General features: G+C 42.5%; 1 protein-coding gene across 2 annotated transcripts in view; it reads right to left on the bottom strand.

The window, feature by feature from the left end:
* Positions 1-16,840, bottom strand: part of GRIA3 (glutamate ionotropic receptor AMPA type subunit 3) — a gene marked incomplete at its 3' end in the record, with an annotated part of 282,009 nt that overhangs the window by 200,319 nt on the left and 64,850 nt on the right. For both annotated transcript variants that reach the window (XM_082681358.1, XM_082681357.1), the window contains exon 3: positions 7,345-7,584. In XM_082681358.1, the coding sequence (XP_082537484.1) occupies positions 7,345-7,584 (240 nt within the window). The remainder of the gene's footprint in view (positions 1-7,344; positions 7,585-16,840) is intronic.

Genomic DNA, 16,840 nt, shown 5'->3' with positions numbered 1-16,840 from the left:
ATATTACAGTAAACAGGATCTAATCACAGCAAAGCCTTTTTTCAGCTTTGCATGACAGCTGTAAAATATGACAGTATTTATTAATAGTCGCTTCAGTCTACTCTGCAGCATTGGGGAGATACAATGGAATATGTTAAGTTGAGAGAACAATTTCCACAGTAACTAATATTCAGCTTTTGAAAGGGTAGTTTAATGTCTAGTGATTTTTTTCCCCAACTGATGGTCCAACCCCAGGAACAAGCTACTAAGCTAATAACCTTTGTGGAGAGGAAGTGTTTAAATGATCATTTATTTCAAGAGCTGACAACAAGTTTCTCGGCAGTTTCTCTTGTTATGCCCCAAAACAGTCAAGGATGTGCAAATCGAAATATTAAAAAATATGACAGATTTAGTATTTTCATTTTCAATGAAATTCTCATTACAGACAGATGTACAGTCTTTTATGCATAATGCGGTCCAAACAGTCATTCATTATTATTATTGTGCAGGCTCTCGAGATGCTCTCATAGTTGAAGCATCATCAGTAGATTAGACAGGCGGCAGAAACTACCAGATGTCTCAGGTACTGTCAACCCTGATTATTGCTGCTCAAACAGGGGAATTTAGTATCTGTCTCTCACCGGAGAATGTACTCTCTGGGTCTTCCTAATTCATTCAGATGTAAAAAGTAGCTTGAATTTCAATAAAAATTCTTTTGGCTTCGTTTTTCCCAAAAGGCAACTGGACATGACTAGAATAGTAGCCATCTGTTACCTTCTCAATCCTTTAATCAGTTCTTAAAGTGGAGGAGAAAAAAAAATCCGTGATAATCCGTCTTTTTTTTTTTTTTTTAACCATTACCTGCTACTTTCTTTAAACTTCCTGCCAAGTAGCTATGGTAGAACCTATCATCAGTCTCTCCTTGCTTTCTTCTTCTCCAACCAAAAACAGTCCCGTAGTGATGACGACCTGCAGGTTTAGATTTTTCTGGGCTCTGGAAGTGGCTTTGCCCCAGAGAGGAATCTACGAGTTCAGATTCACCTTAGAGTCAGGTCCACAGCACAGCATTCCACGAGTGCGCACTATGGGCAAACCCACCTGTCTGGCTGCATTTACTCCTTTTGCTCCCCATCTACCCCTTAACCTCGATTTTTTTTTACCTGCTGCCTATCTGGATCCCTGGGACTCTGGGACCAAAGGCTCTTGTGTTCTTTTGTGGACACCAGGCTTTCAGAAAGAAATGGACAACTGGAGTGCATCCACAGGAAGGTAACTAGGACAGGCAGGGTCTAGGTAACAGGTCCTTTGAAGAATGGCTGAAGGGAAGAGCTAATCGCAGTTTCAATGTTAAAAGTGTGGGAGGCAATATGGCAGCCCAGTGAACAGCACACACAGACTGCGGAGTGTGGCAGGCCTTGGTTGAACTCCTGGCTTTCATTGCTTTGGCACACTAAGCTCTGTGGTCCCTAGGAGCCATCATTGAATCTTTTTGTGCCTTGGTTTCCTTCTGTTGTAAAGATACGGGGATGCCGTGAGGATTAAATGTGGTAATTCATAAACTCAGGGTCTAGTACATAATAAATGCTTTAAAAATGCAGCTGCTCTTATCAAACTAAGATAATAAAATGACAATAATAGGGGTTTGTTGGTTTGTACCACCGATTGGTACTGGGATGTGTGCCTGTCCATGCATGTGCGCATGCGTGCCTGTGTCTGTGCGTGTGTAGAAAGGGAGAGAGAGGGTGAAGCATGGAGGAAGGGAGAGAGACAGGCAGAGAGAGAGAGAGAGATGCAGAGAGCGAATCTGTGCCTTATTTGGGAAAGTAGAACTGGATGGAAGGGATGAAGCCAGGTTATGTAAGTAGGTGGTAAACGACAGCATGCAGGAAGGTGCGAGGGACTGAAGCCCTGCTTGCCTCTCAGTAGAGTTTAAATCCAGCCAATCTGAAAACATTCCCGGTCCTCTGAGGAAAGGCCCTTTCTCCTTGTCTTGGAGAATTTCTTTACCTCTTAAGACCTTCAGGATATTTTAACATTTTCCCGTCTTCCCGGCTCTCTGGCAACACTTTAATCATTTCGCGAGGTGCCTGCTCTAATGAATGCAAGTTTCGTTGGTGGATGGGGCAACAGTTGCGTTAAAAATTAATTTTTCCAGGCCCCTGAGATAAATCACTGCTTCAGCAACAGGATTGTCAGCTCCTCAAAGGCAGGACCCAAATTCTGTTTGAACACTGCCAGTGGCCTAGCACAAGCCAGCCCTAGGAAACGCCCAATAATTGCTTGTTGACTGACCGACTACTTGTTGTCACTGCCCACGTTCCTGACACACCCTTCTAGAGCAAACAGAAAGGTCTGTTAGAAGGCAGGTGACTTCCTGAGAGTTACCTGGGAACTGAGTAGGGAGTTTCAGGTTGAGAATAGGAAACAGCAGGAGTTTATTGAACACTGACAAGAAGGTAGGGACTAGTTGCCTCAAAGGGCACTTAGAGCTATTATCTCATTATCTAAGCTGAGAGCCACAGGCTGGGCCGGATTCTTTCATCTCTGTGGGCTGTGCCCATTGAAGCCGAGGAGAGTTGTCAGGTGCACGAGAGAGTCTGGCTGCAGTTCTCAAGCAAGCTGCTGCTCTGGGGGAAATGTTAGCACCACAGAGAGCTAGGTCACTTGCACCCAAAAGATAGGTCTAATAGCAAAGTGGAAGAGTTTTTATGGAGGTGTAGAGGCAGGTTAGGACAGAGATGTCAAGCCAGGGAGGGCAGGCATAGACAAGTAAAAAAAGGGGGTCGATAAAGAGAAGAGGGTACAAAGGGGGCAGATATCACACTTAGTAAACCTCATGACTTTCCCAAGAGCTCACTTTTGATGTATATAGCACCAAGAGCATAAATTTCAGCTTTGTATTAACAAACCAGGGTGGTGATTTTAGTAACTAAGCAAAGTGATGACCTGCAAACACAGAATCAGACCTTGCTCAGCAGACAGAAATCAAAGCGTAACTAACAAAGCCTTGAAATCCACTCAGTGTTTCATAATTTCAGAGATAAAATTACCCTGATTGTGCTGTAAATCTTTTAAATGACCTCAAGTGTTTAACCCATTTCTCAGCTCCTCACTCATCCCTGCCCTTATGCGGTGGAGTCACATCATTTGTATATTTAGCTTATTTGAATGTAATTATAGGTGCTCCCTTCTGTCTCTGTCTTTCATTTCTCTCTTATGTAATCTAAAAACTTCTAAAATTACACTTTGCAGTTGTAATTTCTCCCCATAATGTTTATTACTGAAGCAAGAGATGATCATTGTAGAAAAAGAGAAAATGCAGAATAGATACATTATTGAATATTTTAAAGAACCATACCACATAGTTTGAGTTATAAATTGGGTTTTCTCTTTCCTTCTTTCCTCCCTCCCTCCCTCCCTCTCTCTTTCTTTCTTTCTTTTCTTTCTTTCTTTCTTTCTTCTTTCCTTCTTCCTTCCCTCCCTCCCTCCCTTCTTCCTTCCCTCCCTCCCTCCCTCCCTCCTTCCTTCCTTCCCTCCCTCCCTCCCTCCCTCCTTCCTTCCTTCCATCTAATCCTCCCTCCCTCCCTTCTTGGTTTTTCTGTCTCTTTCTTTCAGTCCAACATTTAAAAAGAAAGACGTGGGCTTATTCTGGATGAGTCACTAATGGAATTGGGAAAACACTAAGTATGGACTCAGGCCTGTGCTAGAAACCAGAGGAGGCACAAAGTCTAAACCTAGGGGCTAAGCAGTTGTTGACTATCATGATGGAGAGAAGCTCCTGGGAAGGTAGATAGCAGACCCAGTGAGATAACAACAGAAAGCAGGTAAGTGCCAAGTGAATGATATGGACAAAAGCGTTCTGTGGGCATTCAGAGGTGGGCAAGGTCTCTGCTCCTTAAGACTGCTTCACCTCCTGCCCTCAGTCACCGCAGTAAATAGCGTCGCCACCTTACCCAGTCTCTCAAGCCAAAAGCTTAGTAGTCACCCACGAATCCTTTCTTTCCCTCACGTGCCACAGTCAATCTGTCACCAAGTTCTGTTGATTCTGTGTCCAAAATACACTTCAACTCTGTCTACTTTTCTCCATCTTCAGTCTAGTCTAAGCTGCCATCATTTCTCGCCTGGATGACCACAATGGCCTTTTAATTCATTTCCTTTCCTTCACTCTTGCACCACACTCCATTCTCTACGGAAACTTAAATGAGATCATGTGACTCCCCTGCTCAGAATCCTCCCATGACTTCACATTGCAGTTAGAATAAAATTCATATTCCTTATGTTGGCTCCTGTCTGTACTCCATGGCTATGATCTGGCTTCTGTTTACCGTTATAGTCTCATCTTAGGCCACTCTCAACCTCCTCACTACCCTTTAGCCACACTTGTCTTCTTTCAGTTCCTCAAACATACCAAGCTCTTCCCTGCCACAGGGCCTTTGCACTTGCTATTTCCACTGCTTGAAAACTCTTTCTCTATATTCTTCAAATGGCTGTCTCCTTCTACTTCTTTAGTTCTCAGCTTAAATGCCCCTTCTCAATGAGGTTGTCACTGAGAATCCTTTTAAAATTAGGTCCTATCCATTAGTATCTGTCTCTTCGTTTCTTTCATAGCACCTTACCTAAATACATAATTATTTTATTTGTTGGCTTACTTATTTTTTTTCTATCTCCCTTATTAGAATGTAAGCTTTATAACTGCAGGAGACATGTCTATCTTGTTCCTCATTTTAACCCTGCCATGGATTGAATGAATGAATGAATCATTGTGCACTGGAGTGGTCAGGGAAAGCTACCTTGGAGAGGTAGAGGTTGAAGTGGGTTTTGAAAAATGGAAGGATAGGCAGGAAGGATTTTCATAATCAAGATGGAAAGAATTCCAGGTAGTAGAAGTGCAGTTGCTGAGGCAAGTATGGTTCTGGCACATTTGGGCAACAGTGGAAAATGGGAGCTGCCTGCAGTGGAAAGTTCTCATTAGTAACATAATGTTAAGACAACAGGTTCGTTGGTTGGTTGATGGATAATTATGTCGAGTCTTAAGAAATAGACTACTTTTACTTTTCAATGTGGGCAATAGAAACCACTGAAACTTTTGGAAGAGGGTCATAATATGCAGTGTTTTAAGAAGGCTTTCCAAGGAGGAAATTAGTATAAAACTTTATGGAAAGTACTTCTTAAGCAGAGCAGATTAATCCCACCAGCTAAATGGCTATAGAGGAAGAAATATGAACACACACAAGTCAGAAAGGTTTCTTTTGGCTCTAAGACCATAGAATTGAACAAACTATTTAGTGAGATGATTTGAGAAAAAAAATGCAGATTAAGAAACAGACAGAGATGGACTTTTGCTTCCTTTCCTCTAATAGAGAGCTAATGGGCAAAGGAGGGTCATGGGAGATGAGAAGAGAATACATTAACTTGTGTCTCCTGCTTTTCAATAAATGAGAGGCTATAGCATTAGCAGAACTGATATTTAGTTTTAAAAAGTTACAGGAGAGAAGCTGTCTAATTTACAAACTTCAGTTCTGAAAATTAGATTTTTTATGCACCAGACTACACTGTATATAGTACATGGAAATAGGCTAATTCATCCTCAGTGTTTGAAAGAAATGAAATGCATTAAAATTTAGCAAACTGTGAATTAGAACATTCAAACTATTTTGGTACTCTAGTCAGGCAAAGATCTGTGGGAACACACAGCACTCCTTCCCGATCCTGCCCTTTGTTCATGTTCCTTTCCTCTTCCCCAAAGTCCATTTCCTTCTTCTCTTCCAGTCCACAGCTTATACATCCTTTAAGGCCTGGCTCCTCTAGCCAGCCTTCAAAAACTCTAGTGCTACCTTTTCACAATTCTCATAGCAATCAGAATCTGTAGTGTAGCACTCAATTTGGTACTGAGTTTGATACTTTGCTCTAAAAGTTGTTCATGAATTGTTTCATGAATGTCCTTTTCTGTCTACCCCTGCTGGAACAGTATTATATAAGCATGTATCACGAGATTTGAATAAACCATTGAGGATTGATAACAGCTTGTAGATTGGTTGACTAATTAACTGATAAGATGTAAGTTAGGATTAGTAATAAGATACAAAGTGTCCTATGTCTAGTATAATATTAAAAAAATCATAGATATTACATTAAGAAGGGACATAGCTTTGGTGAGGAGATCAAGGCCAAGAGAGATTGAATGAGTTGGTCAAGGTCAGAGAGCTAGTTAGTGGCAGAGCATGGACTAGAACTCTGCTCTTCTGCTGCAGGTTCATGAAATTTGATAATATTCTGGAGGTAGGTACCATAAGCAAATACAGGCCTTAGTGTTTCCTGACAGGGTTTGACGATGAATCAAAATGAGAGCGAAGTGAAGAGTTCTCTGGATTCCTAAAAACAAAATGGCCCTTCAAGTTAAGTTACCTATAAGCATGTCATTTCCGGGGACCCCTCAGGCAGCTAGGACTTCCATTTGCTCCTTCTTTCTCTGAGTCAGGAAGTCCTGAGTCAGAGAGAGCCATTCCCTGTGTATAACCTGGATTACACGCAAACAAGTGATAAAGTAACGTCATCTTTTGGAATCTCACGGTGATAGGATCCCTTGGTTCTACTGAGGAAGCCCTCAAAGATAACTGGGTTTTAGAGGAGTCTGTTTAGCTGCATTATGATGTGTATACCTAACTCTATACTATTTAAGATCAGACCCCTAATTTTTGAGACTGTTTCAATATAATTGTCCTCAATAGATTCAATATAATATGTCTTACTATTAGAAAAACTATCCACCCCCAAAACCCGGGTTAGCCAGTCTCCATTCATTATTTCCATCAGATAATTGTTGAAGCCCCATAATCTGGACACCTAATGTGATCTGGAAGCCAGAGACATTGCCACCAGTCCCAGCTCTGTGGTTAAACTACTGTGTGAAAAAGCACTTTTCCTCTTTGGGCTTCAGTTTTCTCATCTATGAGATGAGGATAATTATAGTGTCTGGCAGGATTAATTCTCCAAAACCTTTCCAGCTTAGGCCTCTCTCTATTTTAGACTAAGCTGCTTTTAATTTGTGTACGTAAACCACATAAATTATTTGGGGGAGGGGGAAGGGTTCTTTTTCAACAACAGTGGTTCAACCAGGAGGATAATCCGAAACCCCTTTTCAAAGTTGGGGGTGGGAGGACATGTACAATTTGAAAAACTAGATTCTAAAGTGGCTATTGTTTTGATTCTTTTTTGGCCTCACTCTTAAATTCATTTTGAATATTAATTACAATTTTAAAAGAATATGAGATTTATTGGAAGAGAAGGGGACAAGCATGAGTTGAGGAAGGTTGAACACCACTGTTACATGAATATTCAAAGAGGAGAGCACATGCCTCTTCTTACCTCTTTCTGTGTCGTAAAGGTACACAAACTTCTCCCACTTGTAGTGACCCAAAAGACTCAGAATAGCGCCCTTCAAGGCTGGGCGCATCTGGATGACAAACTGCACATCTGCATCAGTGGGGAAGCTGGGTGTGACAAAGGATGTGTGCAGAGCTCCACAGAAGGAGGTCAGAGTGTTCATTGACATCTGGTCATAGAATCCAAAGATGGCATACACCCCTCTCGAGAACTGGGAGCAGACTGCAATGAGAAAAAGAGAAAGAAATTTCAATAGCCCCATGGTCCCTTGCTGCAGCTTGTAGGGTTGGAAGTGCAATGTATAGTTAGGCTCTAAAGGACAAAAAGAAAACCAATGATCTCTGAAATCTCTAGAAGCCCTTGAAAGTCCAGTTGCCCAGAAGGAAGAGAATAAGAAAGGGAAGCATTTATTTGAGACATCTGCATATTCTCTATGTCTATCATGAGCAGGAAACTAAGAAAAACGTGGGAAGGAAAGAGGTGAAAGTTGTCTAACTCTCCTTCAGCAACCCTTCCAGCCCACCCCCCAAATCACCCAAGTGCTCCTGTACTTCCACCATAGCTGCCCAGGGGCTTCTTAGTATACCCAGGCCCCATCAAGGTAGAACTGTCTTGTGTCTCACCCCTTCAGTGCTTTTTCTACGAGGTGACAATAGTGACTGATGATTTAGTCAGATGAACTGCTAATGTGTCTTCTAGGAAATGTTACTCCTCTTAGGTTACATAACGCTTTAACTATAGTTATTGCATGATTACCACCCTTTATGTAGGCTATTAATGAAGAGAATTTCAGATTCTGGGAAGGCCATTGGGAAGACTAGCTTTTCAGTGCCCACGGGGTAGGTGGGCCTATTCTGCCCATGTGTAATTCGCAAAGTTCTATCTTGATCCTTTTGCACTGATCTTCTTGATCTGTTAGCCCTCACATAGAATGTTCATGTCCCCTTCATGATCGTGGTCAGTTTTCCTTCATCTCAGAGTGGGCCACACCACTATCTCTTCCCTCTTCTGGCCCAGATGAGCTTAAAAAATGTGAACCAGGGCCTTCCCTGGTGGCGCAGTGGTTGGGAGTCCGCCTGCCGATGCAGGGGACATGGGTTCGTGCCCCGGTCCGGGAAGATCCCACGTGCCGCGGAGCGGCTGGGCCCGTGAGCCATGGCCACTGGGCCTGCACGTCTGGAGCCTGTGCTCCGCAACGGGAGAGGCCACAACAGTGAGAGGCCCGCGTACCCCCCCCACACACACAAATGTGAACCAATCTCAATATTAGCTTAAGTAGAACAAAATTAGCAAAGCAAATCAGCTACAACAACACCATGCGGTGCATTCCCAAACCAAGTGGAAATGATCTTTAGATTATTTGCGCTACTGCTCCCTTCCATTCATGCAAAGCAGGCAGAACAAGCCGCTGATAATTGGGTGTGATTTAAGGGGTCCCACATGGTCACCCTTATCTGCTAGGAAGCCAGTGTTAGGCTTACTTTTTCAGGTTTAGGGTTTTGAAAAAAAGCCTATCTTGGGAGGGGGATTAAATAGAATCTTTTTTAGCCATTAGCATGTCTGATTAGATGCCAGGACAGATGGGAAAGTGGGTGGGTCAGTTTTGATGGGAATGGGTGGGTCAGAGAAGAGAATGTAAAGGGTCTGCTCCCTTTTATCAGCCAAACTCATTACTCATTGGCTTGAGGTGGCATTTCAAAGGCGATTCTCAATCACTCAAGCACCTCCTTAGGGGAAGACAGTTGCTTCCAACTTGAGGAATTCTAAGTGACCTCCAAACACATGCACAAAAAAGCCTTTATATTAAAAGGAAAAAGCAATTAGAGAATGAGTCTGGGGCATTTCATGACATGGGGCCAAAAGAAGTATTCAAAAACAAAAAGGAAGGGGCTAGATGCCACTTTGCATTGGTCATCACCAAAGGAGACACTGAGTCCCATTCCCAAATTAATCCTGTAAATGTAGAATTTTACAGTACTAGGTTAAATCTTGGCCAGTGCACATAATGTTCTGTATAAAATTGACAATAATAATGATAACAGCTATTGAGTGCTTAGTAGGTACCAGACCCTGTACTAAGTACTATGCAAATATCATCTCTTTTAATATTCCCAGCAACCTCATGAGGTAGTGCTATCATTTCTATTTAATAGATAAGAATTCTGAGGCCAAAAAAAAAGTTCTGTCTCTTGAGTGGAGGAGCCAGGATTTGAACCTGGCTGTCTGTCCAATTCCCAAACTCACACTCCCTGGGACCCAAAACCAACAGTGACATTGGAGAGTACTTATTGGCTCGAATGAGATAGGGTTTCCAGATTTGGCAAATAAAAATATATTGAATATATATTTACATAAATAGAAAATATATAAATAGAATGTTCAATTAAATTTGAATTTCAGATAAATAAAAATTATTATTTAGTATAAGTATGCCTCAAATTCATACATATACTAAAAAATTATTTGTTGTTTATTTGAAATTAAAATTTAACTGAAGATCCTGAATTTTATCTGGCAACCCTAGACAGAACCCAATCTTATTAATGGTCATGGGGTTGGAAGACTGGAACAAGCAATCGTGGCCTTTCGCCCAAAATGATTCAGGACGTAGCCAGTAATTCTTAGATCTATACAAACTAGCATGCAAGGCCCAAGATAAAGATGAGGATCAACGAATCCTATATAAAAATAGCCTGTGGGGAAATGCAACATATTTTTCAACAAGGAAATTCCAACCTGACTAAATTATGGACAATAATTGAGGGAGAAGTAAACTCGGAGAGAGGCAAACCTATAGCTATGATCCCCTTAGAGTTTCAAAAAGCCCTTGATGTATTGGAAAGAAACAGAAAATTAAAGTATATCATAGATTCTGGTTAACTTTAAAAAAAAAAAAAAACCTCGCATTGCTCTTGTAATCATTGTTTTTGAACTTCAGGGGTGCAGAATTCATCATTACTAGTTTATATATGGACATTTCTTATTTATTTATTTATTTAAAATACAGTGAACACTCACAGAACCATCACCCAACCCAAGAACTATAACATTCCTAATAATTTAGTTTGACTTATGTCTTCTTTTTTTTAAAATATTCTCCCCAAATTTATTTTTAGATTCAATGCAATTCCAATCAAAATCAAGCAGGCTTTAGAAGAAAATACAGGAGGATATCTTCATGATCTCGGGTTATTCTTAAACAGGATACAAAAATTATTAACCATAAGAAAAACGGATAAGTGACTCTAAAGTTGATATGAAAAGGCATGTGGTATTAGTGCAAGGATAGACAGACAGACAAATAGAATACAATAAACAATCCAGCAAGAAATTCACACTTATATGGTCACCTGATTTATGTCTTCTTCCTCTGTTCTGTCTCCTTGTTTTGATCTCTCTCTCCCTCTGAGGTAACTACTATCCTGAAATTTTTATTTATCATTACCTTGTTTTTTTTAAAAAATATACAAACACACACACCTAAACAACTTAATGCTATTTTTCCTTGTTTTAAAACGTTATAAGGGGCTTCCCTGGTGGCGCAGGGGTTGAGAGTCCGCCTGCCGATGCAGGGGGACACGGGTTCGTGCCCCGGTCCGGGAAAATCCCACGTGCCACGGAGCGGCTAGGCCCGTGAGCCATGGCCGCTGAGCCTGCGCGTCCGGAGCCTGTGCTCCACAGCGGGAGAGGCCACAACAGTGAGAGGCCCGCGTACCACAAAAAACAAAAAAACAAACAAAAAAAAACGTTATAAGGAGGGAGTCATTTTGTATATGTGAAACCCAGACTCCAGGCAGGAGCACTCAGTGAAATCTTTAAGCCTATGTATGATGACAAACAGAATGAGACTAAGGAAGAACTTATAAAAATGCATGAGTGAGCAGGTGTGAGGGAGCCCAATGAAAATTAAAAAATTCCAAACTAAGCTTACAGCTTCGGTCACAGCTCAGGTAGGGGACTTAGGAGGATTATAGATCAGCAGCACCCCTCAAGGAACCCTCGGCTACTGTGATCTAGCAGGCAGACACACAGCGGTGGATGTCGACAAAAAGAGTGTTAGGAGAAAATCAGTAAGTGTTCTATTCCTTACGAATAAAACAGAGGTGCGGCTGTCCTGCAAGTACTGTTGTGCATAGTTACACTTTCTCCGTCTCAACATAGGCAAGTAACATAAGTAGAAGGCCCAATGGGGAAGACAACTGCCACGTGAAGACAGGGGTAATAGCGTCTGCGGGAGGCTGGGGCAAAAGGGACCTGTGAATGGCCTCTCACAGCAGATCCCTGGGCCTCTTCCTGGCTGCAGAAAGTAGGGCTGAATGGAACACTGACCTGACCCAAAGGACAGTGTCTATGTTTTTAAGTTCTTAGAATGTTTGAGCTAGAAGGAATTTAAATACTATTTCATTCAGTGGATTTTTCAAGCATAGTTTTTAGTGTAGAATCCTTTCTCCCAATGAAATTTCATGTGGAAAAGTCCAATATATAAGAGAGAAAGTGGAGCTCTTATGATTCAACACAAAGTTCCACTGACACCTCCCTAACCTAAAGAAACTGACACAAGGAGAGGAAGCGTCTGACACAAGGTCATACAATGAATTATGAACCAGTCTCCCAGAAATGCTTTAGCAGCATCTCTACACCATCCCTACTCCAGAGCTACGTAGGGCAGCATGGGTCGGGATTTGCCTGGCCTGAAAGTGACTTAACCTCAACGCCTAGCTCTCAGCATAGACGGATCCACCAGGGGGTTCCCATGACTCATCCACTAGCTGCTGCTCTCAGTTCCCTCCAGCCTCAAATCGGGAGACTGGGATGGACATATATACACTCATATGTATAAAATGGATAACTAATAAGAACCTGCTGTATAAAAAATAAATAAAATTCAAAAGCAAAAAATATATATCAATGAGAACAGGTGACAGACTGTTGGGTGATCTTTTGGGACTCGTGATTCTTTGGGGCGACGTGTGTTATCTTTATCTGAATCCTTAATGAACCACCCCCATTTCTTTATCTCAGGAGACTAGCCTCTGGTAAAATGATGATGGAAGAAATAGTTGTCTTGGCAATCCTATTAAGCCGTGAAGTGTAAAGGAAGGGGCAGGCGGACTTCGCTTCTAGTCATGGCTCTGCCAGTCTTAAGCTGCCCAACTTAACCTCTCTGAGCCTCAGTATAAAATAGAGATTATGAAGGCAGGTTCTAGAGTTAGACGGTGTAGGTTGAAATCCTGAATCCAGCACTTATTAGGCAAGTGACTTAATATCTCTGTGTCTCTGACTCAGTTTCTTCATCTGTAAAATTGGGATAATAGTGCCTGTCTCAGCATTGGTCATGGAAGTTAAAATGAGTTCATTCATGGGAAGCATCTGTCTATAACAGTGCCTGGCACTTTATGCTAGCTGTTTATTCATGCAACAGATAGGTACTGAGCATCTACCATGTGCTGACACTGTTACAGGTAGTGGGAGAAACAGGAGAGAAAAAGGACCCTGTCTTCTGGGAACCTATGTACTAGTGAGGGGAAAAGACAATAATAAATGAGATAAGTAAACTGTAAAGTATGTCTTAGTTATAAATGTGGCTTTTGGTTATTGTCATGGAGTGAGGAGTAAATGAAACGGTACATACAAAATACATGGTGCCTAACATATAACTTGGCAACTAAATAGTTCTTTCTCTGTTTCTTTCCTCTTGCCAACTCTTTTTACTTTGCCCTCTGTTGACCCCATCAGTTCACCCTCCCCATGGCAACCATTGCCCTTGACTTCACACTGAGTACCCAGGTAGCACAGCTTTTCTTCTCTTTCACCTTCCCTAGACATTTCTTCAGTGCTCTTTCTTATTCTCACTCCTGGGTCACTTCTGGGTAGCAATGGGTTAAGAAAGAACCCCTGCTAATTTGACTTTGTCCTCTGACTCTACCCCTCCCTATATAATGCCTTTGTGCTGGTAAAATGCTGTCTCCACTCGGGGCCTCTGTGCCTTCCCAGCATGAAATATCACGGTTGTCTGCTTCCTAAGAGTGCCTGTCTCCATCTCTTCTTACTAGCAAAACACCAAATTCTTCTAGTTGAAGATGTCATTTCTGACCACATTCTGGATTCCTGGGGATTCTGGTGTAGCTCCCCGGCTATGTTGCCTTCAGTGGTGAGTGACAAGCAAGCCTGGAGCCAGCTGTCACACTTATATTTATAGTCCCCAAGTCTGTAGGGTCAGGACAGGTATTGTTAATGTACAGTGTGGCAGCTAATTATATCACCCACATTCCAAAAGGCATCATTACAAAAATGTCACACAACTTGATTACCCTAGAGATCAGAATATGGTTACCCTTGATTACCCTAAAGACCCAGGATATCCATATCATTTACAGAACACTTTTCATAGCCTTTTGAATTGGGGGAAAAAAGGAAACTGAAGTCTCTTGCTGACATAATGATCACACTTGAAACAAGAAGGAAGGAGAAAAACATAGCTATGGAGGAACCAATAGAGATATATCACAGGAAGGTTCTCCAGGTAATACCATAGTACAGTGAATTCCAGGGGTTCAGGGAAGCTTAGAGATGGAAGATCATGCAGTCCAATGTTTTCTAAAGCTGTGATGTTGGCCCAAGGTGAAGTTTCCAGTTTGGTGAAATATCCGTGTGTGTGTGTGTGTGTGTGTGTGTGTGTGTGTGTGTTAGGGTAAGGTTGACAACTGTTCATTTTTAGGAAAAACAGTCCTTTTCTCTGTATCATTTCTATTGTCTGGGTGTTGTCTGTAGAGTCCTTTCTCTTCTGAAATGATGATGATGTTGATGATACCACTCATATATATATATGACTTCACATATATATATTATATATACATATATATATTATATATATATATATATAATATTTATATATGCCCCCTTTGTGGTAGGCCAAATAATGGCCTCCCAAAAGATGTCCATGTCTTAATCTTCCAAATCTGTGAATTAGGTTACATGGTAAAGGGGAATTAAGATCGCAGGTAGAGTTAAGGTTGCTAGTCAGTTGACTTTAAAATAGTGAGAGTTGGGCTTCCCTGGTGGCGCAGTGGTTGAGAGTCCGCCTGCCGATGCAGGGGACACGGGTTCGTGCCCCGGTCCGGGAGGATCCCACATGCCGCGGAGTGGCTGGGCCCGTGAGCCATGGCCGCTGAGCCTGCGCGTCCGGAGCCTGTGCTCCGCAACGGGAGAGGCCACAACAGTGAGAGGCCCGCATACGGAAAATAAATAAATAAATAAATAAATAAAATAGTGAGATTTGGACTTCCCTGGTGGCGCAGTGGTTAAGAATCCACCTGCCAATGCAAGGGACATGAGTTCGAGCCCTGGTCTGGGAAGATCCCACATGCTGCGGAGAAACTAAGCCCGTGCGGCACAACTACTGAGCCTGCGCTCTAGAGCCCGCGAGCCACAACTACTGAGCCTGCATGCCACAACTACTGAAGCCCGTGCGCCTAGAGCCTGTGCTCCACAAGAGAAGCCACCGCAATGAGAAGCCCACGCACTGCAAGAAAGAGCAGCCCCTGCTCTCTGCAACTAGAGAAAGCCCACGTGCAGTAACAAAGACCCAACACAGCCATAAATAAATAAATAAATATATAAAAATAGTGAGATTATCCTGGATTATTTGGGTGGTCCAATGTAATCACAAGGGTCCTTAAATGTGGAAGGCAGAAGTTAAAAAAAAAGAGTCAGTATCAGAGTGATGTGATATGAGAAAGACTTGACCAGCCATTGCTATGAATGAAGGTGGAGTGGGCTATGAGCTAAGGAAAGTAGGTGGTCTCTAGACGCTGGGAAAGGCAAGAAAGTGAATTCTCCCTGCGAGCCTCCAGACAGGAGTGCAGCCCTGCCAACACCTTTGATTTGAGCCCAGTGAGATGGCTACCAGACTTTTGACCTACAGAACTGGAAGATAATAAACGTGTGCTATTTTAAGCCACTAAATTTGTGGTAATATGTTACCGTAGTAGATAGAAAACTAAGGTACTTAACATAGCAAAAGTTAAAAGTTGCTAACTCTCTAGATTGATCTATGCTTCACTCACTTTTTTTCCCTGCTTAAAACATTTACTGATCCGAGAAGTCCAAAGGTTTGGAAACTAAAGATCTAATCTGATTTCCCATTCAGTACAGGAACCACATCCTGTGAGGTCATATTACCTCTCTTTGAATACTTCCAGCGATATGGGAGCTCATTACTCAAAGGCAGCGCTTCCTTTGCAGGGCAGCTCTGATGACAAGGGAGCTCTTCCTTAAATCGAACCTAAGTTTACCTCTTGGGCCTCTTGAATGCCAGATGATACATCGAATCCCAGTTCTACATGCCCTCCACTTACTTTTATAGAAGCTCAAAAATGCAATTGACATACTCAGGAGATACATAATGGCTATTAGCTATTCAAGTGTGTGCTTTTATCCTCACTATGCTGCCTTCTTCCTGTCAGGCTAAAAATCTGCTAAAAGATTCCATCTCCCCCTGAATCCCTGCCACCTCCATAAGCTATCATTCTAACTCCTTCTTTACCATCATCGCTAATGATGGGATGATGAGAACCTTGCAGCAGTCTGCATCTGCAACCTAATTTCTGCCCCCGTCACTTTACTGAACCTGCTCTCTCAAGTTGGATGATGACCTGCTCCCTGCCAAATCCAACTCTATTCACAGCCGTCATTCGACTTGACTGCTGGGCAGCGTTAGACATTGTTGGCCACATCCTCCCTCTTGAAACTCCCCTCTCCTGTTTCAAGAGCACTAAACTCTGCTGGCTCTACCTGCCTTACTGTTTAAAATTTATGGAGTTCCTGGTACGTGCCAGGCCGGGGGTCTCATCTCACTACCTCCACGTGGATGAATTCCAAATAGGTGCCTCTAGCTTCAGACACATTCCTGAGCTCCAGATCCACATTTCTGGCCGCTAATAAAACAGCCTCACCTAGAGGCCTTCATGGCGTCACACAGTCAGCGCATTATTTCTCCATTCCCACCCTCCACCTGCAGATCTGCTCACCACCCTTCTTTCAGTCACCCAAGCTAGAGTCTTAAGGGTTATCTTTGTCTCATTCCCCTATACCATTCTCTTGTGGTGCTTCATCAATTCTACCTCTACAGAACAGTGGGAGGGGGGTTATCTATTTCCTGTTCATCTTCAGGTCAGGTTCTAGGCCCTCCCTCTCAGACTGTGACAGTAGGTCACCTGCTTCTGGTCTTTTCCCCAATCTATCATTGGCACTGCTATCAGATTACTCTCTCTCCTTTCTGTCCAACTGTATGATCAAAATACACCCATCCCAGCTCCCATTTCTGCAAGAACCTGCTCTGTGTATGAGTTGTTTATGGACTAATAAATGAATCTTTGCAAATGAGTCAGTTCGGGGTTTCTCAGCCTCGGGGCTATTGGCATTTGGGGCTGGATAATTCTTTGTTGTGAGGGACTGTCCTGTGCACTGTAGGAGGTTT

Source organism: Grampus griseus (genome assembly GCF_964374135.1).
Source record: "Grampus griseus genome assembly, chromosome: X".
Taxonomy (NCBI): domain Eukaryota; kingdom Metazoa; phylum Chordata; class Mammalia; order Artiodactyla; family Delphinidae; genus Grampus; species Grampus griseus.
Note: the sequence above shows the minus strand (reverse complement) of the source record. Positions and strands in the feature narration are given on the sequence as shown.